Source organism: Perca flavescens, chromosome 2, assembly GCF_004354835.1.
Source record: "Perca flavescens isolate YP-PL-M2 chromosome 2, PFLA_1.0, whole genome shotgun sequence".
In the NCBI taxonomy this organism is placed as follows: domain Eukaryota; kingdom Metazoa; phylum Chordata; class Actinopteri; order Perciformes; family Percidae; genus Perca; species Perca flavescens.
The window spans coordinates 22,579,556-22,605,544 of record NC_041332.1 but is presented as its reverse complement, the minus strand read 5'-3'; the positions used below and the strand labels follow the sequence as shown (position 1 = coordinate 22,605,544).

Genomic DNA, 25,989 nt, shown 5'->3' with positions numbered 1-25,989 from the left:
GTGACAGTGTGTGTTATCTCAGTGAGGCTTGTGCATAGTGTTTGGCTGCACTGAGCCTGTTTTGCAGGTGATGTGAACTGTTTAGCTCATGTGACTGTTGGTAGTGCAGACTGTAGTTTGAGTTTTGCACATGTGACTCCAGTTGTGCCCACTGTAAAAACTGTAATAAAAGCACTGTGTCGGGCTCGGGACATAAATATGTTAATGAATGTAGGGCTCGGGTCGGGTTTGGTTACTGCTCTGTCGGACGTGGGCCGGGCTCGGACAGAAAATTGTGGCCCAATCCACGCTCTATCACACACACACACACACACACACACACACACACACACACACACACACACACACACACACACACACACACACAAGGTTAGCATTGGTAGTAAAAGATATACTACTCAATGCTAAATTATATTACCCCAAACATCTTTACTCATCAATTTGCAGCGAGGGGGAGGAAAAAAAAATATGTCCCCGAGTGCCCTCCACTGAGGTCAGACGCAATGGGTTGCAGGAAAATGTGCAGAGAAAAACCGCTGGAGCAAAATGGCTGACTGATTCATGACCAGCTGGTTTTGAATTATTAATCTTTCAATTTCCACCACATTAGAGAGACCTCTATTATGGGTCCCTGACTGTGTCACTGTATCCTCCATTAGGGCTCCTTTGCTAAGTCATTGCCACCTTCATTATGGGAGGTGAATAAGACGCAGTGCCAGTGGCTAATATGTGAGAGAATGGGGTACGTTCTTTGACAAGGTGACACAGCAGGGATGGCAGATGATATTTCCAAAGGTTTTGTCTCAATGTGTTGTGTTATACATGATAAGCAGCACCATTTTCAAGGCTGGACTGATGAATGAGTCCTACAACTTCTGTTACTGCTTTTAATTAATGTTCTTTGCTATAAAAGCAGCTGTGTCAATGTCTTTACAAATCCATGAGGCATGAGGACATTGATTGCTTGGGTTAAATATTATTTTAAACTCCAAGAAAATAGTTTTTGGTGACATGCATTTTTTACACTCTCACTGATTTCAATACGATTTGTGTGATCGGCTCATTATTGTCACAAAACATATCGCGTAATTTAGCATTTTTAGCGTTAAACCATATATCTTCTCAAGGCAAGTCTCCTAGTCTGTTACCTAATGGCATGCAATCTGATTATTCACCCAGAGCTTGGCATTCAGACTCTCATGTTTTAATGATCATCCCACAATGAAATATTGATCGTAGTAGCATACGGGTTGGTGTGGCTTTACGGTTAAACAACGTTAAATTCAACCCTTTTACCTGTCTTCAAACCTCTACGATTCGATGTGTAGCTAGTGGAAAGCCGCTGTTAACTACAAAAGGCCCCAAGAGCAGCAGAGAGCCTGAGCATTTGAGCATGTGAATCATTCAACAGTCCTATAGTGTCCTGTCATTTTTGTCTTTCTATATGGAGCTGCTCATTTATAAGCAATTGGGGGGGGGGGGGCTTTGTTGTTGCATGTTTTTAAATGCAACGTCCACATTGTTAATGTTCTCTTTAGTCCTTATGATTTCATACAGTCACAGAAAAGAGGAGAGGTCACCGACATGTACGGTGCACCAGATCCATTTTATACACATTATGCACATAATATGCATATGCACTGTATGAATAAAATGGTGACCTTTTTTTTAGTCCCAGCATAAATGGGGTGGACAGTTCACACATGTGAAAGTCATATTATGTTCCCTGCAGTGTATTTGTAGGTGGCCTATTATGTATGTATGTATGTATGTATTATGTATTTCATTTGAATGAGATGCTGACTGACTTTTCTTGGATTCATCATGTGTCTCTGGTTGGACAAGTCAAGCATGCATGAATATGTTACCATTCTTAATGTATGTCCTCATCCCACTCATTATTCTATACTTCCTTCAGGGGAAGCATGCTTTTTTTTTAACACACACACACACACACACACACACACACAAAGTGCAAACCAGTATGGACATGTACACACCCTGACAGGCTATTCCATCACTGCCTTCGCCATACCTCCATTCTCACACTTTCACACTACAACCCCTACTTTTCTTCTCAATCTGCTCCACTGTGGACCCCCTACTTCCATCCCGTCCGTTAAATCCTTCCATATTCACACTTTGTTGCTGCTGTGCTCATGCAGGCACTCTGTGGTGCATCCTCCCATACTTGTACCCATACTTCCCTCCCCCTCTTCCTTCTTCTCTGCCTCACTCCCCTCTTAACCTCTCTGTATTGACTCTTCAGAAGTGCCACAGCTTGGAGAGTCCACTGTGGCAGACGCAGCCAAAATGACAGCAGGCACTCCAGCCTCCCTCCCTTCCTCCCTGGCCCCATCATTCATCCTTCCTTCGCGCTACGCTCCCTTCGCCACCCCTCTATCCTTACACTCGGTCGGTGCCGTAGCTCCTGTAGTCCACTGCAGCGGAGACGGCCACTATGACAGCAGGCACTCCATAGCCTGCCAGGTAGAAGTACTTAGTCCTGGAGTGTTCGCTCTCAAACACCTCTACCAGCATTATGTAGAGCTGCACCCCTTCCAGGAACATCCAGGTGAAGGCTGCCAAGAAGAAGAAATGGAGCAAGGCTGCGAAGACTGCACAGGCAATCTGGTGATGGAAAGAAAAGATGGAGAGGATTTAAAAATACAGTAACACCACACACAATAATGAGTAAGGAAGTGGAAAAAAAGCCACAAACAGTGCAGGCAATAAGGGCATGAGTCAGACTTAGAAAGTAATTATTTATCATATTCACATGGGGACGTAAATGTGAGGGATTAAAAATGGAGCTGCCAATACTGGAATAGAAAGGAAAGGGAGCGGACCAAAGAAAGGGAGCTCACAATCATAGTATACTATAACAGCAATTACAGGCAACAGACTGACTCAAAATCACTTTAAGATAGCTATATTAGTTGAGCCTCTTTCACACATTACTCCACGTCTACATCTACAAGTCATCGAAGAAGATAAATGAGAAAATAGAAGTGACAAGCTTATGCTGCAGCCTCTGCTGATTGTCCACATATCAAACAGGAGAAGCAAAGCACTTTTACAAAGGGCTGAGAGAGAAAGGGTGGGTGGGTTGGTGAGGAGTGCGAATGACTAAGCAACACTGTTGAAAATACAATTTGAATTTTGTCAATGCCAACGATCAACAAAATGACTCAGCAGCTTGGTATGAAAGAGACAGAGCATGCATACAATTTGACAAATCTTTGGATAAAGCCAGCAGCAACATCAGTTTACTGAATAGTTGGGACTTTATGCCATTATTAGAGCTGAACCGTATGTTTCAGGTAAAATACATAATCAAAATAGTGTACAAGTTCTTAATTTAGTTTCTTGTGAAATGGTTATTATCCAACATCAAATAAAAAAATATAACATTGGTAATCACATGTACCAACAAGAGGTTATACGCAAGTGAGTAAATTCATTTTAAATCACATTGTAGCCAGAGAAAAGTGACGGAAGAAAGGGATGTGAAGGAGTTAGAGAGACACATGATAAAATACTTTTGAGAGAGTCTCCTGAATGTAAAAAAAAAAGAGAAACACAGAGCAGCAAAGGATGAGCAGTAGGAAAATGAAAGATGGGGTATCAAACCTAAAACCGCATGAACAATTTAGGCAATAGGATGGAAAGATAAGAGGGGTGCTTAAGAAAAGAAGGCGAGGAAAGAATGAGCGGTGAGATCTAGCCCGTCACGTTCATGGCAATGTTCTAATCTAAAGAGTCACTCCTAAATCATTGAATTGGAGAGCTAACAGACAGACTTTTATAATGGAGGGGTTTGCAGCGAGAGACAATTACCTAATGTCTGAGAGACAATGAGTTTAGGGGGCGAGGGAGTCACTCATTTCCATTTCTAATGATCGCACAGTGTAGCTTACACACACACACACGCTAAAAAAAAGTGTCTGCTTATGCAAAGTCATTTAGTTTTTCCTGCTGGAATTACTGGCTTAACTGGCTGCAAGCGAAGTGACGCTGAAGATGTTAATGGAGGTAACAAATAGTCACCAGTAATTAACGGCACACAAATACAGCGGCACACATACATACAAAGCAACATGATCACACACAAACATACACAGACAAAGAGAAATAGACAAACCTCAATGTCAAAACAAGTAAATCATGTTTTCTCATTGAATCCTCAGCAGGATGCAAAGACCTGAAGCTGCTCTAAGGCTCCTTGAATACTACGGAGATGATAAAGGACTTCCTCCCCCACGGACATACACTCCATAATGATTCAAACAGCTCACAAAGTTAACTAAGGCTACCTAGCACTAAGACGATAACAATGTCCGAAACTGCATTGTGTACACACATAGTAAAGTGTGCACACATCAAGGTTTCCTACAGTATACTTTATGTTGATTATACTTGGGTGACTCTGCAATGAAAGGAGAATGTCTCATCTCAGAATCTGACCAATACAATTTTTATGTAAGCGCTTGCATCCAAGGAAGGTTTAAAGTCCTAATCCATGATTGCTGTATTAAATGCGGACCACATGAATTATACAACGTGGGCTGTGACCGGAATGCAGACCATGTTGATCCTGATGGTCGAGCCAAAAAACTTCACTGTGCATCATTAGGGTTGATATCTGTTGGTCCTTTTTCCACACAGCTTTAGATTTTGTTATTGTTCCTCCTCTTCTGCTGTCTTGAGTTGCAAAAGCTGAGCGCAGAGGTCATGCATCATTAACCGTAATCGAAAGTCCCAATCTGGTAAGGTTTGGGTAGTGGGAATAAAAAATAGAAAGTGGGCATTTAGGTTATAACTAGTGAAGTTATTTTAGCCCTTTTCGCACAAGCCTCAGTGGCCACAGTGAGGGGTCCCACTTGAGTCAGTTAACCTGCTAAAGGAGGCATCACTGATATTAGCAGATGGCCTCATAACTGCTATGTCCACAGAGATGTAGATCATGCTACAATCATGAACCTCTGTTAACTTGAATGCATAGCTGACTTAACCTGACTCCGCCAGATGGATTGCTTCGCATTTGCTCGGCACATCCATCTGGGAACTTGCTGAAACCAGTCGGGGGAAGAGCAAAAACATGGATGTGCTTCGCATTTGCTCGGCACATCCATCTGGGAACTTGCTGAAACCAGTCGGGGTAAGAGCAAAAACATTTTTTCCTACGAGAAAAGCATCTAGTGCCGTTTTTTGCTCTTCTTTCAATGAAGGAATACTTTCTAATTAGGATAAAACTTGCACGATAGCTACGCTCATCTCATCCGTGGAATCTGCCATGTTGTTTAGACTAACAGACGCTTCTCGTTGCGTCACACCTAAACCCGCCTCAAAACCAATGCTGATTGGTAGGTCGTTTGGCGAATGGCTCCAAATTTTCTCTATCTCAAGATGCCAGACTGATCTGCGAGTGGAAAACTGGAGCTTGCGAAGAATAAGGATCATTGTATTACTTACTTGACATTCTGACGCACACGATGACACACAGCCAGTGCAGACTGACACAGTGACCCAGAATAAACCCTGGGGTTGGTCTGAATGTCAACATGAATTATCGGACCTGGCCTGGGTCGGCTAATGAGCCGTTTACAACACAGTACTGTATATAGTAAATGTCAGGTTTAATGTGAAGTGTTTCTATATGAACAATTGAATTCATGTGGAATTTCTATAAATGTATTACTATAGCCTACTGCACTTGAAACCTCTATTACATACTGTATTGGCAGCATCAATATCGCAGACACATAAATAACAAAATCTGCTCTTCTCAATCTCAGAGATGTTTGAAAATGATTCATTGCATAGCATCAACTTTTTATAAGACCAAGACAGCACTCTACTATGAACAGTCAAATGCAGCTTGAGCCAATAATTCAGTATCCTGCATCATATGGGCTCTGTTTGAGAAAGTTGTATTGTTCTACAAACATCCCCCTCACAACCAACAGGATTACCGGGCAAAAGAGATAGACTGCTTTCATAACCTGAGGGGGGAAATGACTATCAAACCAACAGAAGACTAAAGCACAGCATAAACATCAGCTAAACTACAACAAAGCAAACTACATAAGCCTTAATACATTATCTAGCCAATAAGCAAGTCTGTGTAATAAACACTTTGCATTGTAAATCAATCCCGCTGCAACTGGGAACAGACCAAAGAATAGGTAAATTAGGCTTTTTTTCCCCTACATTTTATTATATTTAAGTTAACTTGCCTTTAAACCTTCGTTTACTAATCCTTTCTGAATAAGCAGTAGAGCTGGGCAATATGGAGAAAATCAAATATCACGATATTTTTGACCAAATACCTTGATATCGATATTGTGGCAATATTGTAGTGTTGACAATTGGTGCTTTCACAAAATATGCACACAATGAGATTTTTGATAAATAATCATCAGCTATGTTGATATAATAACTATGTGGGTAAAGGCAAATAATAGAACAGCTAGAACAGTCTGGTAAGTTCAGAAAATAACATCACTCTACTGTAATGCAGCCTTTAAAACCAGGAAAAGACAACACTTGTGTCGTATCAGGATATTACAATATCCAAAATTGAAGACAATATCTAGCCTCATATGTCGATATAATATCGATATATTGCCCAGCCCTAATAAGCAGCAAAATGTAAAACAATTAATCTGAAAAAGGTTTGAACGCAGAGTATGGTAATGATGTCATGGAAAACTGAACAATGGGTTGTTTTTTTCCCTTTACATTTTACGAGAAAGAAAAGTAGCATAATCCAGGCTTAAATACAAATATATGGTTTGTTTAATAGCCACTCAGAGAAATTTCTGTTTTTGATTTATTCCAGGAGCACTTAATGTAACAAATCTGGTGTTTCTTCTTCATGTAGCTGCAATGTGGTCAACAACTGACAGCAAGTTAGTAAATATTTCACAATTTACTCTGCCAATAATGCAGTATGATCTGTGATATTGGTCAGTGGTAGTTATGCCAAGCTTGTGCCAACACAGCATGAATAAAACATTTTGAAATGTAGCCTGTGTGCAAAATATTTGTTTTTATTTATCTATTTAATCTATTCCAATAATAATAATAGACCGTCCGTAGCTTCTAGTCAAAAGAATATGCATGCCTACATGCTGTATAACAAACACACACACACACAGATATAAATACAAAGAAAATCTCGTCCTTCTTACCGGTTGATCGGCCCTGTTGATGCCCACCAGAAACAGTGACTCAGCGATGAAGAGGCTGATGCAGAGGTTCTTGTGGATGGTGTTGCGGTCACTCTGCAGCCCGCGGAAGAAGCAAAAGGTGAAGATGCAGATAAGCAGGCAAACCAGCGACAACAGGATCCCCACCCATGTGATGACATCCAGGAGCAGGTCGTGCATGCTGTCTGCTTTCTGTGGAAAGTGCAAGAAAAGCGAGAGACAAGCTTGAGTGGGTTATTTAATAAAAATGTATTTACAGTGACAACTAGAAACGTACATAAGTCATATGGTTGTAACATGAAGCATGCTGTAGGAACAGACACACATCCCCACTCATCCCCCGACTGATGTGAGTCTGGCTGTGTGTCGCTAAGCGTTCAGGGCCACAGCGTTGCGCTGCGTTGCACAGGTGTGCTAGCTCTATCCATCAGTGTCCTGCAACCTGGCAGGCAGAGCAATGTTCAACATAGCACTGCTGTGATGGATCTACTGCTCAAACCCTCACACTGTGTTCACAAAGGGCTGCCAAGCTAGCTCTGACCATGACCCCTTTAGAAGTAACACACATCCTCTGGCCCAGAGGGAGAGATTGGGTGTCCCACAACATCCAGAGTTACAAGAGCCGATTTGTGAGAAGGAACTTGGTCTTAACGTAACAAAAGACGGGGACAAAAAGTACTTATCCCACACACAGCAGGACAATAATGTTTGTATCCGACAAGCCCATAGTGGCTCACGGATAACAAAATAAATACCACTTTCACTTTCTGATCAGTCAAATACCATTTTTACAATAAAATAGGACCTGTTGCTTGTGTCTCTGCTGTAGGTTTCTATGGTTGATTAAAGTGCATCTGTTTTGGTAATCCTGAACTCCACAGACTGTTGAATGTTTGACGTGCATATTTTTTTTGTCAACCCAATGTCATCATCTGGCTTGACGAATCAATTGCAAAATTTCTCCTGCTGGAGAGGTCCAATCTATTTTCCAGATGTTGTAGTCTCCGTCTCTCCCCCCTCCCCCCTTTTTAGAATCTGTTGACCAGCCTTGCCAGCCACTGCTAATCAAATGATGAACAACTGACCCTTTGATCATGCCCATCCCCGCCTGGCAGGCACTGCAGAATAAACGCCTACCTTCACCTCCACGTGGGCCATGAGCACTGCAAAGCTGGTGAGGTGTGTGCAGGAGCAGGTGGTGTGTGTGCGATTGGTGGCCAGCAGACGACAGTCCTGGGTAGACCAGAATCCCGTCATGGTGCGCTTGGAGTAGCTCCAGAATGAACAGTTGGGATTGAAGTTCTCTTCCGAATGCTAGGGGCAAGGGAGGAGGGGGAAGAGGGAGACACAGAGAAACCGAGACAGACAGAAAGAAATTGAGAGAGAGAGAGAGAGAGAGAGAGAGAGAGAGAGAGAGAGAGAGAGAGAGAGGAGGGACAAAGAGGAGGAGGGGTGAGGGAGCAGGAAGGCAGAAAACAGATACTTAGTCATGGGGGAGGTGGGAGGTAGAAACATGGAGTGTTGGTACGAGCCAAAGTAAGTGAGAAAATGGTGGGAGGAATTGGTGGAGAAGGGGATGGAGAGGAAGGAACACAGAGAGGGAGTCAAGCACACACAACAACAAAACAACAAACACAAGGGACAGAATGCGAGAGGGCAGCAACAAATAAACATGGCAGGAGGCGACAGCGCTGTGTCCGTGATTGTTGTGTGAGGTTTTCAAGTGTAGGAGCTGCTTGTGTTGTGTAAACTGACGGAGCTGTGTGTGTGTGTGTTGTCTTTGTCAAGTTATTCTCAAAATGAGCAAGTGAAACAGTGAGGATTTCTCTGCTACCAACAAGCTGGATCACCAACTGGATCAACATTTGCTGGGTGAATTGAATTGAGCACCACAACTCAAACAATATGAAGCAATGTGGAAGTATACTCTAATTCAGTCTGTTATTATTGTCCATTCCAGAGCTGTTCTTGTGTCATTTGGGGCAAGCCAACGTCAGTCGAGTCAAGTCTTGTTAAGCGAAAACGCAAGTCAGTTGCAAGACTTTCATCTCTAAACAATGACCATGAATGACACAGCGTTTTAATATTTTACTTACATAGCTGCATTAATTAACTTTCTTTTTCTTGTAAGTATGAGCTAGAACTTTCAGTGCTTAGGCAAAATAATTCAATATTCAAGTAAGTGAAGCCCAGAGCAATCAAAATCAAATCAAGTCCTTATTTTTGTGAGTCTGACAGACTCAAGTCCAGAGTCTATTAAAGGACAGGGCTTCCGTTATTCTATATTTTTCTTATTGTCAACAAATCCCATGAAATTACCAAAACCACAGTGCTGTATTACTCAATACATTCCGACTTCCCCAGCCTGTCTGTGGCACTCAAACCCAAGCCCAATCACTCCCAATGAAGATGAAAATCTTTAAAAAACGAGCCTTTCTAAATCAGCTGAGCACTATAGATTTTAGCAAACATATTTTAAGCAGGAGTTAATAGCACATTTTGCTGCTATTTTCAGCTGTGAATTACCGCACATTTGGCGCTCTAGTGAGTATTTATAGCACCAGAACGGTATGTGTGAAACGGAATCAAAATAAACAGTGCCCATGTTCATCCTAATGAAGGAACATGTCAGTTCTTTTATGTGTTTTCTAAAGTTTTTGGATGGTAGTGGAGTTCTGTGGCACAGAGGAATAAAGTATTTCAAGCTTTGGCTACAATATTAGCCTGATACTTTAACCTCTACTTCTGTCCCATTATCTCACAAGCAAGTTATATTTTTATTGTTTACAAAAGAAGTCATCACCTTGCACCTTTCTTACCTGCAGGTGTTTGACAGTGAAGACCACGGGCTCAGACAGGTAAACCTTATTGCTCTCCTTGTTAATGGATGCTGTGATGACCGGGGAGTTGACGATAACAGAGTAATTAGGATAGACCGCCTCGCTGCTCAGTCTAACGCTTGCGTTCTCTGTGGACAGATAGGCCCCCAAGTTCCTGTACAGGACAAAGGCCATCCTGATCTCACCTGTAAGAAGATACACAGGGACATGGAGGTGGTGCACTTCATAATTGTTGGCTTACACCATGAGGACAGAAATAGACGGTGGATGTGAGAGAGAGATTGCATGCGGGAAATGGGTTAGATGGAGAGAAATAGAGAGAGAAAGAGAGAGAGAGAGAGAGAGAGAGAGAGGGTCGACCTCATACTGAGACTGAGAGGAAGAGAGGGAATGTGAGATTTCTCTTCTACCGTTTCTGCCGTGCTGTTTGAGAGTGCTGGCTGACAGCTGGATGGAGTTTCCATGTAGTTCTGACTGAGGGAATGTCAGGTCTGCTAGGTTCCCATCGGTGCTCAGCCTGGCCACTTCCAGCTCTGGAACACACACATGAACACACACATGAACACACACACACACACACACACCCTAATGTCAAATCATAGCACAGCACGTTACATCAGGCTTGTTTTGCAGCCGCTTGTAATAACCATGTTTTCTCACTAAGTGCTTCACAGCAGAACACAGGCATGGATCCTGAAGCAGTTTCTAGCTTCATCTAAACAAAGAAAATGAAAAAAGTGAAAAGTGAAAGTGAAATAACTTGGATTTTTAGGCTAAAAAATAAAGGCAATAATGTCTCCAGGCAACCGATCCAACACATTGAGGTAGATAATCCAGCATCTCTGTAGTATTGTGGGAATCTAATTTCACCATCCAGGTTCGTTAGCACATTCCTGATAACGGCCGTGTAATGTATTAGATAAAGTTTCTAATTAAGGACTAATTATACCTTTGCTGTATCGCTATCTTGTGCGTCTGAGTGATTTGGTGATTTAGACACTGCTTTCATCGTAAAAAACATCTCCTCGATCAAATAAACAAAACAAGGACAGATGGAAATGAGAGTGGAGGAGGGGGTGGAGCAAGAGAAGAAGGTGAAAGGAAAGGAAGTTGAGGAGGTCTGGGAGAAGTGCTGGAGACAGGTGAAAAAGAAAGAGGGCAGTCAGAGGAGCAGAACGAGCATGAGCGATGGGAAACGAGCAGATACGTTGAGAGGAGAGGATGAGAGTGGCGTTAGGCGGAAAGAAAAACTATGCTCTCTCACAGAGTATAAAAGATAGGGCACAAAGGCAAGACATGCTAAGGTCTGGGAGAGAGGAAATGGAGGCAGAGTGAGGCAGGCAGACATAAACACAGACACTGATATGCAAATACTGGCAGAAAGAGAAAGAGAAACACTGGTGATGCAATTGTCCCTTACTTGCACACACAAACTAAACACTCAAGCTCTGTACACACATTAACATACCAACCCACACTCGCACATACATGTACACACTCATTCACACCCACACACAGCGGCAGGGTATCAAAACACGCTGAGTCTAATCTAATTAAAGCATCCTTGTCATGACAATCCTCCTCCTAAGAAACACACTAGTTCATTATCGTTATCACAGACGCACGCTGTTACCGCTGTGTTATCCTTTCAAATCACTGTTTTGGTTCTAATAATAACATTATTTATTTGTCTGTGTAATACTGCGCCATATAGTCACAATAACAACCTAACAAAATAATATAACCTACAGTAGCTGCAGTGGCTTCTTTAAAATGTGTCATTCAAATAATGTATTCCTGTCGCTCACTCTCCTCTGAAAGACTTGCTAAAAGAAAAAAGGGGGGCTTAAAAAGTGCAGTGAGGAGAGTAGAGAGGGAGGAGATGGAGAGAGGGAAGTGAGGATGGAAGAAGAAAAAGAGAGAGATGAGAGGCGGTTATGAATAAAAGGGAGAGATAATCACGATGGATCTGCCCACTGGATTAGCTGGGAGGAAAGATTAACGGCACAAAAAGGAGAGGAATGTGAAGACAAAATTTTCTACAAAAAGATGATTTCCTGTTTTAAGTCCTTCAGAGATGTGGTAGCCTACATCTCGGTGACTGTTTATGTAACCATATTTATGTGGTGCGATGAGCAGGGGGAGAAAACATTGGAAGAGATACAAGTTGAAAATGATGCAAGGTAAAAATGTATGGGATGGCAAATGAACTGTTGTACTCAAACTCAAGGGAGCATAAGACAACGTCATGTTCTAAGGACTGACTTTGTGGAATCTGTCTCTGCTGTCTGTCTGCGATTAAAATAAAATGCTGGGATGTTAGATCCTCGTCATGTGACTTAAATAGATGTAATTTCATTGCTTACTGATGCGAAAGTGAGCAATGAAAACCCTCAGAGCATCGTTTGACATTACACCACCACCATCACCCTCAAGCATGCATCATCGTGCTCATCCAATCTTCTTCTTTATTCATCATCCTCAGTCCTGCTGCTCCTCCTTCATAACTTTACATCTCATACTGGGTTGTATACAAGGCCGGTGAATCCCAGTAATGGGGAGATAAATGATAGGAACTTTTGAAATATCAAATCAAAAGGGGAATAAATAGGAAGATAATCAAGGAATCATAAGTGAGTACAAATCGTTGGTCTGGGTACAGATGAAAGGATGGCTCACAGATATATTTTCAACTAAAGGTATGGAAAGCAAAGAGGGCTTTTGTTTCCAGTATTTCTGCCTTATTCTATGGCCTAATGATGATAGGATCAGTGAGAGAGGATGTGAAGAGACGGAAGGAGGAGAAAGTGATGTGCACAACGCCACAATAACTAGCTTTGTTCTGCTTTGTCAAATCCACCCACAAGTGGGGGGCAGAAAATGCCTCTTCATCATGACCTCTCTTCTATTATGTAGAGTAGCTTCACAAGCCTGCTCTACATAATAGAACAGGCACGTAAAGCTATAAGTACATTTAGTCTATTGTACGTGTTGTTTTTGGAATAATAGCAAAATGTGGAATTTTTGCACAAATAGTTGATCATCTCTGAGAAATGCAACCATAGCTTTATTTATTTTAGTTATTAGTTCATTTTATTTCTTTTTTTCCCTCTATATGGATGTTTATGGAGCCAGGGATCACAGGTAGAAATTGAATAATATTATTGAAGAAAATAGTTATTTGTTCAGAAGTACTGTAACAGTGGGCCTGAAGTTGCAGGTTATTGTGTTGAATCCAGTCTGGGACAGACCACCCAGTAAATGGCTGTGTTATAGTAAAAGTGTTGTGGAATTGATAAATACATTCCCTCAAATTCCTGTGGTTATGTTGTTGTATTCATTCCATTTGCTCTTGCTTCTTTTTATCATGCAATTTTGATATATAATTGGATGTTTTTTTCGGTAATCAAAATAAGCTACTTTTGTTTTACACAGTTTTATTTTGATTTTAGACTGAGATACATGAGAACACGATTATCTTTGAGATCCTTTTAATGTTTATTGAAGGATAACAGATTTTTGCTTTGTTTCTGTTGTGTTTATTCATGCACACAAATTATTAATTTGACAGGGTGGTTTATCAAGTAAGACAAGGAAATTAAAAAAATATTTTACACTAAGGAGTCAGCCTGAATTTCTTCCTGTCAGAAATACATTTCTTATGTAAAATCTACCTAATATGACAAACAAACACACATATAATATTATATACAGCATTATAGTGATGTTTAATATATCTATTTCATAGGCAAGATTTTTGAACAAGGTATCTTTGGCTACCTATCCAACAAGTTTAGTCAACTCTCATTTTCTCATTAAATCCTCATGGTCCTGCCCTGGCGCTGTTTAGCTCAGATTCATGCCAACAAACTACAAGCTAATCTACGCAAGTTTCTCTCTTAACCATCTAAGTAGTGAAACAACAGAATTATTTTGCCCAACCTCAATTCATGTCTACTCTTGTCCATTCCCATGTACAGAACGTGTTAGTGTGTGTTTGATATTTTTTTTCCCACCATGGCCACACCAAGACCCGCCCTTCAATAGCATTGTCACACTACTATTTGGCCAGGCGTCCATGCTTACATGTACAGGTCCTATCCCCTGACCAATCCCCTAACCCTAACCTTAACCACTCGAGGTCAAATGCCTAACCCCAACCACCAGAGGTGTCAAGTAACGAAGTACAAATACTTCGTTACCTTACTTAAGTAGAAATTTGGGGTATCTATACTTTACTGGAGTAATTATTTTACAGCATACTTTTTACTTCTACTCCTTACATTTTCACGCAATTATCTGTACTTTCTACTCCCTACATTTTAAAAATAGCCTCGTTACTCATATTTCAGTTTGGCTTGTTTTCATTCCAGCTCGTCAGTCATCGTTCAAAAAAACACACACACAAAAAAAACCCTATCCAAATCGCTCCATCCGGAGAGAGTGAATTTGATTGTGGTTGGATGAGAAGTACAAACATAGTCATTCCGACACCCTATTGGTTTGTACGTGATCCATAACACCTGTACAGACCCGGTGCTAATACGCCACCGGTGCCTTAACGACCGTTATCTACCGGACCGAATAGCAACACGGATTTCGGTGCCTTAGGTGCCTGCGCGCGATGCTCCGAAAACGGACGTTAGAGGGAACTGAACATCGCCGCACGGGACGCTAGTCAACACTACAGTTGGAAGCAGGTTAGCCTAGCGTTAGCTAGAAGATGGAGTAAACATGATAAAATGCTGACAGCTAAACGGTGTAAAAGTGTGTCTATATTTCACTGGAGAGGAGTCTGACACCAGACTGTAGCTGCCGTTGTCTGAAAAACACAGAAGAGATGTAGCCTACGTGTCACCTTTTTCAGCCCTTCTGAGTTTGCAGGTATGATTTTAATATAACATTATTATAGTCATATGATTTTGTCCCCGCGTTTTAGAGTTAAGCTGTTGTCCTTAATGGCATTTCCCCCCCTTACATCAGGGGTCTTGAACGTTTTTTAAGCCAAGGACCCTTTAACTTAAAGTGAGATGTAGCAGGGACCCCCTACATATTGTATGAAATTAAGTTGCATATTAAACTGGGCCTACAATAACTGTTAGGGTAACCTAAAGCCTTCTTACATACCTTTTTTCATAAACTATTCAAATATTAATTGTTAGCATGATTTTATAAATCATATTTTAATGTTACATATGTGGCACAGTAAATCTAGGATTAACTGTATCTGTGGGCTGATATCTTAGTGACTAACTTACCTATAGGCCAGTAAGCCTATCATCAGTGGGAATTTATATTTGCTAATAATATGTTGGAATTATGTTAAGGCATTTTATTTTTGTTTTTTTTAAAGACTCAAAAATGTACAATAATTTGGAGGCCCCCCTGCAATGACTCTGAGGACCCCCTGTTGAAGATCTCTGCCTTACATTACTTTTACTTTTATACTTTAAGTAGTTTTGAAACCAGTACTTTTACACTTTTACTTAAGTAAAAAGCTTGAGTTGATACTTCAACTTCTACAAAAGTCTTTTCAAACCCTAGTATCTATACTTCTACTTGAGTAATGAATGTGAATACTTTTGACACCTCTGCCAACCACTCAAGCTGCTTCGTAGGGTGGGTCTTGGCGTGGCCATAATGGGTTTCGTAATTTTGCTTCCGGGATGGGAGAAAAACGTGCTCTGGTTTATTGCCATTTCTTTAAACCAATCACAATCGTCATGGGCGGTGCTATGCGCCACACAGCTGCAAAATAGTTGTGCGAGAGAAAATTTAGATTGGACAGACAGTCTAGCTAGCTGTCTCAATTCACCCTGCAGAGATCTGAGGAGCAGTTAACCATAGTCCTCATATATCCACCGGAATTTAAAATTCCAACACAAAGAAAGCGGAAGGAAACAGACATTGGCGAAAATAAATGCATCTGGCAGAGTTTCCTGCGGCACCGGAGCAATCCCAGAAGTGAAACGTCAAGAATATACGTAGATAGTGTGTGTGTGTGTAATTGCACAGATGAAGGGTGATGATATTATTTGATGCACTGTTAAGTTAGATAGTATACTTTGTTTCTAGTTTGTATTATGAAACGTACTACGTAGATCTGAGGCAGCGGGTTCAGTAATGCATGCTGTCAGCATTGCCTCTTACTATCATATTACATCATATTCTTAGATCTTTAGCAACCAAAGTTGGTTTATGTTATTATAAGATCTGTAAAAAGAAAAAAAAAAAAAAAGAAGAAAGAAAGAAAGAAAATCTAACAAACACATTTCTGCCATTCTCAAATTTCTGAGCACGTTGTAGAAATTCTTTCCTCAATTACATTACATTCAGGTAAAGTCAACAAAACATCTAAAAAATGCTTTTGTTCCAGCTGAGCCATACTTTGCGTTCCTAGAAATTAACACCTGAGACATGACCCACTGCATTGCATTGTCTTCAACGCTTGGCTAACGTGTAGCTTAACCACAGCAAATGGAGGTTAAGTGCCTTGCTTGAGGGCATATCAAAAGGAGTTTGGAGGACAGGAAGGAACCAAAAAGAAAAATATACTCACGGATGTTGTCAGTGGTCTCTTGCACAGTGTCCGTCTTAAGGAGGTTGTCAGCTAACATGAAAGCCCCAGTCTCCACGGTGTCGAGGAGCAGAGTGGCCGAGTGCAGCTGCCCAATGGTGGACAGTTCTCTCCAGGCCGCCTGGGCTCGGGGCTGAAGCAAATTATTCGCTGTCTCCACCATAGCCTGGAGCAGCAGCAGAAATACAGAGGTTACATGAAGGAAGCTAATGCTTACACCTTTCAGTCAATGATGCTAATGTGAAAATGAATGCAAATCCATTCATAGTACAAATAATATTGCTACACCTTAACTACTGAACACAGCAGTCAGTGGGATGCAACAGTGAGAATGCAGTGGCTTTTTTCATTTATCATGTAGATAAATCATGACAACAAAAAGATGTTAGCGATGCAAATGTGGCATTCCCATGCAGGCATAACGAAGGCAAAAACACAGCTGTTAAATAAAAAAAGTACATTTCCAAACTTGTAGTCCACACCTTTTAATGTTCGTTACCACCTTTTTTTCTCCAGAATTCTTTTTATAAAAGGATGTTGTGATTGAAAATCCGTCAGAGATGTTCTGAAAATCAAGCTAAGCTAATTAGCTGATTGCAATCACCATGTGTCTACACCCCCAAGCCTGCTTCATTTTTTTTAAGCAACAGTCTTATCTTCAAGTTGGAAAACTTGTGCTTGAGGGTCTGAGTAGAAATTAGCGTTTTATCAGATAATGTCTGCTGGGTCATATCCAGCCGCTCAGAACGGTTTGGATCCAAAAATATTACCAAAAGAAGAAAAGTTGGCTCGCCTAGATGAATCGCTTTCCATGAAACAATACTTATTTTGTCTCCAGCTTACATTCCTTAATGCTCTTAAGAATTGACCTCCTCATTTTCAGACATGAACAATACACACACACACACACACACACACACACACATACACACACAGACAGACAGACAGACAGACAGACAGACAGACACAGACAGACAGACAGACAGACACACACACACACACACACACACACACACACACACACACACACAGACAGACAGACAGACAGACACAGACAGACACACACACACATCACACACACACACACACACACACACACACACACACACACACACACACACACAGACAGACAGACACACACACACACACACACACACACACACACACACACACACACACACACACACACACACACACCTGAAAAGACCCTGGGAGAGATAAAGAAACTGAGAGAAAAGAGAGCCGGTGGAGAGGGGGGAGAAGTAGAAGGGGAGAGCCATGGGAGAGCGATAAAACAGTCCAGTGAGTCCATGGTGACAGCTGTCCGCTGGGAACAAGGGAGGCGGAAAAGCGAATACAGGTGCTATCAAACACACACATCTCACACTCCCGTCTGTCTCTTTATTTTCTTACTGTCCAACTGTAAAACACCGTTTCCGCACTCCTATCCCTCACTTATCTCCCGCTCTTTCAATGCTTCTTCCTCTTGAGGAGGGTGGATGGGGAAAGTGGAAAAAAAAGGAACGCAGGTGCCGTTATACAAGCAAATTTGGAGTCCAGTGGGGAATTGCAGGGGCAGAGAGGAACAGTGAGAGACATCAGTTTATTGGTTTTTACACATCAACCATTTGACTTTCTCCCTGCCCCTTTCACTCAGGGTTAGGCAACCAAGGGTGGAGGGAAGATTGCAGTCAATAAATAAAGACTGTGTGTGTTGTTTGTGTTTGTGTACAGTGACTAAGGAAAATGTGTCCTAGATAGAGAAACACTGTAGATGATGACTCATAAGTGTTGATGGCATGTGCTACAAAACGTGCAGTTGTCCTATGGAATTAGAGCTAATCCTACCTGTTTATTTTGGGGGTGTGATATCCACATGTAGATACAGTATATCACACACACAAAATGGGCTGCTTAGCCAACAAGCTAATATTATAATATTACGTCCTGTTTTAGCGCTAGCAGCTAATTAGCTGGGATGCATATCAGATGAGTTTGGGAGGGCTACATGTAAACAAAAACTAATTAATCCACTGCTTCAGTAAACAACCAAAATAAGCAGGAGTGGATATGAAGCACACACATACGCATAGCCTACACCAGCAACTCTGTTTCTGTCTCCATCGTTTCGTTGACTGAGACAGAAGACAGCTTCGACACTCCTTTAAAGGAGAACCCTGGTTTATTACAACTTGAGTAGTATTTTTGTAGTTTTTCCCATCATTGATAATCCATTAGCCTAATCATTTGAGCCATTTTTAAAGCAAAAAACACCAAACTTTGACTGGTTCTGGCTATAAAATGTTAGCCTAGAAATCTAGACGCAACCTAGCAGGGTCAGTCTAGCAACTCTACGTTGGCTTGCAAGCTGGAAAAACCAAATTCTGGTCAGGCCAATCACATCGTGTATAGGGTTGGTGGGCGGGCTTAACATATTGACAGAAGAGTTGCCATGGTTCCCCGTGATATCCCTGATATTTGAAAACAAAGAAGATGGCTGCTGCTACTGGTGAACAGCGGTCTTTCGTATGGGCTTTGGCCGCGACTCTGGAGACTTGGAGTTAAGCTTTTTTTTGAGAAAAGAACAAAGAACAAAGAATTTGATTCAATAAAAAAAATTGGCAAGTATAAAATTAGGTGTCAAAATCATGAAAATATAAGGAACTGCTCTGAGACGCTGTGGGCCTGTCCGCTGAAGGTGCTGAGCCAAAGAACGAGCCAACGTCATGGACTGCTGGCATTGACACAATCCCGTTGGAGCAGTGTTCATTTGCTTGCACATGCAGTATACAAAAAAAAAATAATCTAAATTGTATAATGTGTTTAGAAAGAAACCACTGATTTTACTTTACCCTGTCATTAAGTCAAAGTTGAACCAGGAAATCAGTCTGTAAAGTGTGATGAATGTCTGGTACCGAGCAGGTAATATGGTAATCATTTTACAATTTGTCTTTGCAATCTCCTCCAAATAGCTTTTTCTAATCTGGGGATTTGTTTAAAACCCGTATGATCATCTGACTGTTTGTGTTTCTTGCCCTGTTGGACATTAGCCACTAGGGGTGTGCAAAAAGATCTATTCATATTGGAATCACGATTCAAGCTCTACCGATTCAAAATCGATTCATAGAATTCCAAAAATCGATTAATATTTTAATTGTATGTCTACTGCAATCACATGGGAAAAGTAACTACATTTACATACTGTGAATCGTTTTTTTAATCAAGAATCGTTTTTGAATCGAAAATAGATTTTGAATTGAATCGTGAGCCTAAAAATCTATATCAAATCGTGACATTTTCTGAATTGTGCACACCTATTAGCCACTTTGTTGTTTACCCAGATCTATGTTAATTAACTTGATAAGTACAATTGTGACTGATAGGAATGATGGTCCAAACTACAATAATGTCAACTGCTTGTATTGTGGACATACTGCAGTCTCTTAGGTCTCAGTGCTGTGTGTGCATGAATGAGTCCACATGCAGTGACATATGCATGCCATATACAATGTTGTGGTGCATAGGTTTTATGTGCAGGTATGTGTGTTTGCATAGTGTATGGGATGCATTTGTGCTTGAATGTGTGTTGGCATTCAATGTGTGTGTGTTTGAGGGTGTGCACAAAGGGCTGGGAGAAGCATTGCAGTGCATCATTCTGCTCCACTTGCTGTACAGTAGCAGTCCAGGCAACAGAGAGAGAGAGAGAGAGAGAGAGAGAGAGAGAGAGAGAGAGAGAGAGAGAGAGACGGAGGAGAGGATGCTCTGTAGGCACGGCAGATATAACAGCAGTGGCACTGCTTTCTATTCGCTCACGCTGGTGGTGCTGCTCCCAAACGCTCACTTTGATGTGTTTCAGATAACCCCCCTTTTCTACTCTCATTAAACTTTTCATTGCTTTTAATTGAACTTTTGATTATCTTGCATTTTCAATTTTTATAATTTCTTCATTGAAATTGAATACACTGGTGTAGAGATTGGATCTGTAGAGGAGAGAGATAGGTAGGGAGAAGAAGGGGTGTGAGTTCCTTGAGGTCCAGACATATCCACATTAGAAACTCAAAGATGGGATGTGTGTGTGTGTGTGTGTGTGTGGGGGGCTTGAGGGCTAAAATGGGGACATGTTTTTTTAGAGGTCTTCAAAGAGGGGAGAGACTCTGCAGAGACAGATAAGGGTGTCGTTTGTGCGTGTGTGTGTGTCTATGTATTACCGGTTAGGCACTCGCATTTGTGTGCACGTACACACAGCATGCACGCATGCACACACGCACACACACACATACACACGCCAGTAAATGGGGCAGAAGTGAAATGCTTTGAAGCGTTGGGGTAATCCAGCGTAAACAGTGGCGACAAGACAGACTAGAGCTGGGCTTCTTCTCCCAGCTACACAAGGGGAGCATGGGCACACTCACACGCAGTAAGACACACTTTGTAAAATGACAAAGTTGGGATGTTAGAAGTATGGAAAAGGGAAAGAGTTGAGGAAACAGTGGATTTTTTCTTTTCTTTTAAGCGCATGGCTGAGCTCTGAGAAAAGTGCATGTTTTGGAAATGTTTTCATCAGAGAAGCAGGCTTATCTGTCAGTTGTTGTTGGAATTTGTCTTCCCTGACAGGATGAGTTTGCTGCTAAATCAGGCTTAAAATTCACAGCATGCCATGTTCTGACCCACCATCCATAAATAGAGGGCAAATTAGACATTATCATTGAACATCACAGTCTCCTCACTGCCCCCTTTTATTGTTTTTCTCTTTCTCTCACATTCCATTTCTGTTTCTGTGACGCTCTTTTCTTTCTCTGTTTAATTTCTAACCCCCCTCCCCCTGTCTTTACCTTGCAGACTCTACCTCCCTCCATCAATCCACCCTACAGAATGAAAGCCTCTCCACACCACCAACTTCATCATGAATAAATTGCCAATTTAGTATACATGAAACAAGTCCCCAGTTCCCCAAACGAAGTGAGAGAGGAGAGATGAAGTGTGAGAGGGAGAGAGAGAAAGACAGAGAGAGAGAAGGAAAGAGAGAATTCAATTATTTTTTGTCTCTATTAAGAACCCAAACCTCCTGCCCACTCTCCTCACTTGGCAATTAGTGCTGTAGATAATTAACGAGGAGAGGGCAGCACCACACCACATCCCTAATCACGCACATTTCTATCTGGCAGAGTAAGGGACTGTTGTTATAATTTTGTTTCACATTACTGAGGCTAATTATATAATCGATCACTCCCAGCCCCCTGCAGTACCCAAGGTGTGTGGTGGAACGTTTTGATTTTAACCTGTAACTAGCTGTCTGAAAGCAGCCACTCCTTGGAATTTAGCACTTATTGGATTAAGGAGATGACTCAAAATATCCGCCTGGTTTGATGGGACGGCATGAGATCATTATTGAAAATATATTTATATATTTGTGGTGTGCATGTCTGATAGTGTGTGTGTGTGTGTGTGTGTGTGTGTGTGTGTGTGTGTGTGTGTGTGTGTGTGTGTGTGTATGTGTCAGCTTGCATATAGTCCTAAGCCATGTTCTATGATGTGACATTGCTGACTGGTGCTGACGTTAAGACTTTTCATGGGAGAGTGCGGGGAAAAAGCCTGCATCAGGAGAAAAAGAGCTAGCCCATCAAGGGTGTATGTGTGTGTGTGTGTCAGGAGGATGCAGAGAGAGAAAAAGAGAGACTCTGCAGTCTATCTACAGAACATGGATGAGGAAGGCGGAGTCTTTTGATGTTGTGAATAGTGATTTTAGCTGACCAGAAACATGTCTAAATGATGTTGGATTTTCCAATCACAGGGTGAGCCCATGGCATAAACAAGAACAAACATCAATACAAGCAGACCAACAGAACAGAAAAATAAATTAACATTGAGCCACAGACGCAAGCTGTTATTATTTTTAAGGCACTGAGGCTGTGACCAAACAATATCCAACAGAGTATCCATCATACTCAGTTCTTCCTCTCTGATACAGCAGCAGAGAGGACATTACATTGAATGGAGATGGATAGTAAGTCATTTGGTTCCAGGCAGGCCTGTTTACAATTCTGCAGACAGAACTGCAAAATAGATGAGCTATTATTGATATTGATCATGGCCCTTTTATCAGTACCATTGATTCCAAATGCAAAAAAAAAAGTGAGTGAAATTAAAAACAAAAAAGACCCTTTGAGGAGACTCAAACTTTTGTGAGCGGACACCAGTTACCAGTGATTCTAATGCACGCTGTGGCTCAGGATCAGGATCGAGCCGTTGCATGATCGTCCTCCTCAAAGGGTTGGGATGCAAATTATAAGACCACTGCTGCAGCATAGAATTAGAATTCTATGTAGAGCATTGTAATGTGCGATCAGTCATCACACATACGCAAGCTTGCTTTGCGAATTACATGCTGAGTGTGAAGAAAAAAGACAACATGTGGGTCTATGCTGTGGCAAAGTAATCAACGATACCAGGAAGCGGAAATACCTGTGTGAAAAACCTGCAGGACCTTTCTCTCTTCTGAAGCTGCAAATTCAAACAATTCAGCTGTTAGTGATATAACACCTCTCAGTCACACACACACACACACACACACATACACACACTCACTCGCGTGCACAAAGGCAGTCACACACACACACTTCAGAAACATTGCACAAAAAAACGTGGGTATATATTGTTATTCTTCTCACTTGCACCTTATTTTTCATTCATTCTCCCATAACCATTGTCTATTCCCTTCCCTTTTACCTTCCAGGTGGTGTTCATAATTATTTGCTTCTCCATTCCTTTTTCTACCCATTCTCTGCAACTACTGACAAGTTAATTGATGGCATTAATTACTACGCCACTCGTGCATGATTGGTCATATTCGATTTCCTTTCAAAAATTAGCATAATAAGCAGGCATATTACTCACTTAGGTATATATAATTGGGCCATTATTGAAAACAAGAGGAATGCTCTTCCTCTTCTATGGAGGACTTCTTTTCTACAAATTCAACCTTTTTAACAGGCCATTTGGTCAACAGCAAAACACAGATTAATTGATTCCACTTACACATGTCCCCGGTATGTATTCACTTCACATGTGTTACTGAATTACTAAGAGGGAGCAGTGGAAATGTGAAGGGTGTGTAAATCAGATAAAAAAGGCAGACCCTAGTTAATAAAGCGGACCTTGTGACTTAGAAAAAAAGCCAGTGACTGTATAAAAGGTGGCAGCGGCTGTCAATCTGGCTGTTAAACACCGCCCATCACTGTTGACCTTAGCAGAGACAATCAAGAAAACAGTCTGCCATCCAGTCAGTCGGTCAATTAGATAGCCAAGCCAGCCAGTCAGCCATTCCCAATGATTTAACTCACTTTAATTGAATGCCTACATGAACAAAGTACAAAACTAAATTTTTTCCTTGTCTACCGGAGTAGTAAAACAGATCCTTCCATACTCAGGATTGAGTTTCCATTAATGTAATCCTGAAGTGAGCACTCAAGGCCGCATGTCAACAGCATTTTCATAGCTGTAGCTTAAAGGCTGAAGTTCATTAAACAATGAGCTATGACGTAAATGGCATCCCAAGCCTATTTTCATCTCAAGTACTGTATGTTTTAATGAGAATAACTCCCAGGGCGAGGGAGTTATTTTAGAGGGAGAGTTTTATTAAATTTCGGCCCTAATCTGACAAGAGTTGCCAAATACTAAAAGCAGTTATCTATCACACATAATGTTGAGCCAAAACTTGCTAGGAAAACCCTCAGAAGAGGATCAAATAATGTCTAAAAGCAGATATTTATCATCTGGAAATCTACAGCGTTATGTGTGGTTCTTCATCAAACTCTGCACACAGAGACTTTTCTAACCCCTGAAGAATGAGTGTAAGACAAAACCACGAACCTCTAACACTATTCATCTCACTGTTAACTTGAGTTTCTCTATCTGTTCCCTTTTTTCTCCCTCATTCCTCTTTCGCTTAATATTCTTTCACCTTGCATCTCTCCCATAGCAGTGCCTGCAAGAAAATTGTTCATCTCACTCAATCACTACCAATACATTGACCGCCCAACACAGGGGTTTCTTGAGGCAGTACCTTGGTGAGGCTGCGGGCTGCGCTGTCCTTGCCCCCGGGGGTGAGGTTCCTGAGCTGGACGTCCAGCAGTTCGACCAGTTGGGCCATGGCCCGCACTGTCGATGGCACATCGCCAGGACGCAGAAGCCCTTTGGTCTGCTCTGCCAGCTCCCTGGCCACAATTGCTGCTGTCTCGCCCGAACGGAGCTGGGAGCCAAACAGGGTGATGGGGGTAGAGAGTGGAATAAAGTCAAAGAATGAGAGACATGGATGGAAGTAAAAAAAGAAAAGAAAAAAAAGGCAGGCGAGGTGAGAGCATGAAGAGGAGGACAGTGAGGGGGACGAAAGAGTACAGCAAAAGACAGATGGAAAAATGAAAGGGCAAGATGAAGGGTAGAGAGGTAAAGGACAGATGGAGTGAGAGAATTACATGAAAATGAAATGGGCAAGACAAGAACAAGGATGGGATGGTGGAGCATAAAGAGGAGTGATTAGGTTATTTGAAGGGGCGAAAGGAAGTGAGTGTTGTTTCCAGCACTTTTTTTTTTATAACTCTTATCATAAAAACATTCAAGAATACTTTACAGTCACAACTCCTAGCACCTCTGCTGCAATGCTGATTTCACACAGACCATTTTTTCCTTGTTTTGTCTTATAAAGAAAACCTTTAAAGCCTTGTGCCTCATGTGACAACAGCCATACGTTGGAATTGTGGGACGTTATAGTTGAGGCAGCACTTTCCAGAAAAGAAGTATCTTGAAAAAACAAACCCAAATATGTTTTCCCATCAAAAAGCAATGAATTCTATGTAAATTAGCCTATGATGATGCATGTTAGCGTATTGTAATGATAGCATGCAGCGTGAGTGAATGACCTTATTGGGCATTTCCATTCCCCTACAGCCATATAAAAGCTCACAGATCTGAAACATGAGTTAGGGTTAACAAATGAAGATGGATACATGGCCACAATCTTCCCCTGTAGTCAGTGCGTCTTCACGCATGAAAAATTGCCCCAGGAATATATCCATAACACATACCCTTATCCCCCCCTAAAGCTATGGGCTTGGTGGGAGCAACGAGGGCCAGCAGCAGCATTCAGACTTACTTTCTGCATGATGTGGTTGACCCAAGGCGACGTGCAGTTGCTGAGGTCAGGGCCTTGGGGATCCCAGTATCCCAAATGGGCCACGCACACGTATGTGGCAACGCCTGCAAGACAAGCAAACAAACAGGGTAGGGCAGCACTGACATTCACCAGGAGACATGAAGGCTATTGAGTTGCCTGGGATTCACTGAGCAGTTTGTGTGTGGATGG

At 41.6% G+C, this 25,989-nt stretch overlaps 1 protein-coding gene across 1 annotated transcript in view; it reads right to left on the bottom strand.

Annotated features, from left to right (window-relative positions):
- adgrl3.1 (adhesion G protein-coupled receptor L3.1) overlaps positions 1-25,989 on the bottom strand; it is a 116,390-nt gene that overhangs the window by 16,926 nt on the left and 73,475 nt on the right. The window contains exons 9-16 of the mRNA XM_028591577.1: positions 25,780-25,883; positions 24,694-24,879; positions 16,614-16,797; positions 10,465-10,587; positions 10,034-10,239; positions 8,352-8,528; positions 7,197-7,406; positions 2,411-2,631 (exon numbers count right to left, since the gene is read on the bottom strand). Coding sequence (XP_028447378.1) covers positions 2,411-2,631; positions 7,197-7,406; positions 8,352-8,528; positions 10,034-10,239; positions 10,465-10,587; positions 16,614-16,797; positions 24,694-24,879; positions 25,780-25,883 — 1,411 coding nt within the window. The remainder of the gene's footprint in view (positions 1-2,410; positions 2,632-7,196; positions 7,407-8,351; positions 8,529-10,033; positions 10,240-10,464; positions 10,588-16,613; positions 16,798-24,693; positions 24,880-25,779; positions 25,884-25,989) is intronic.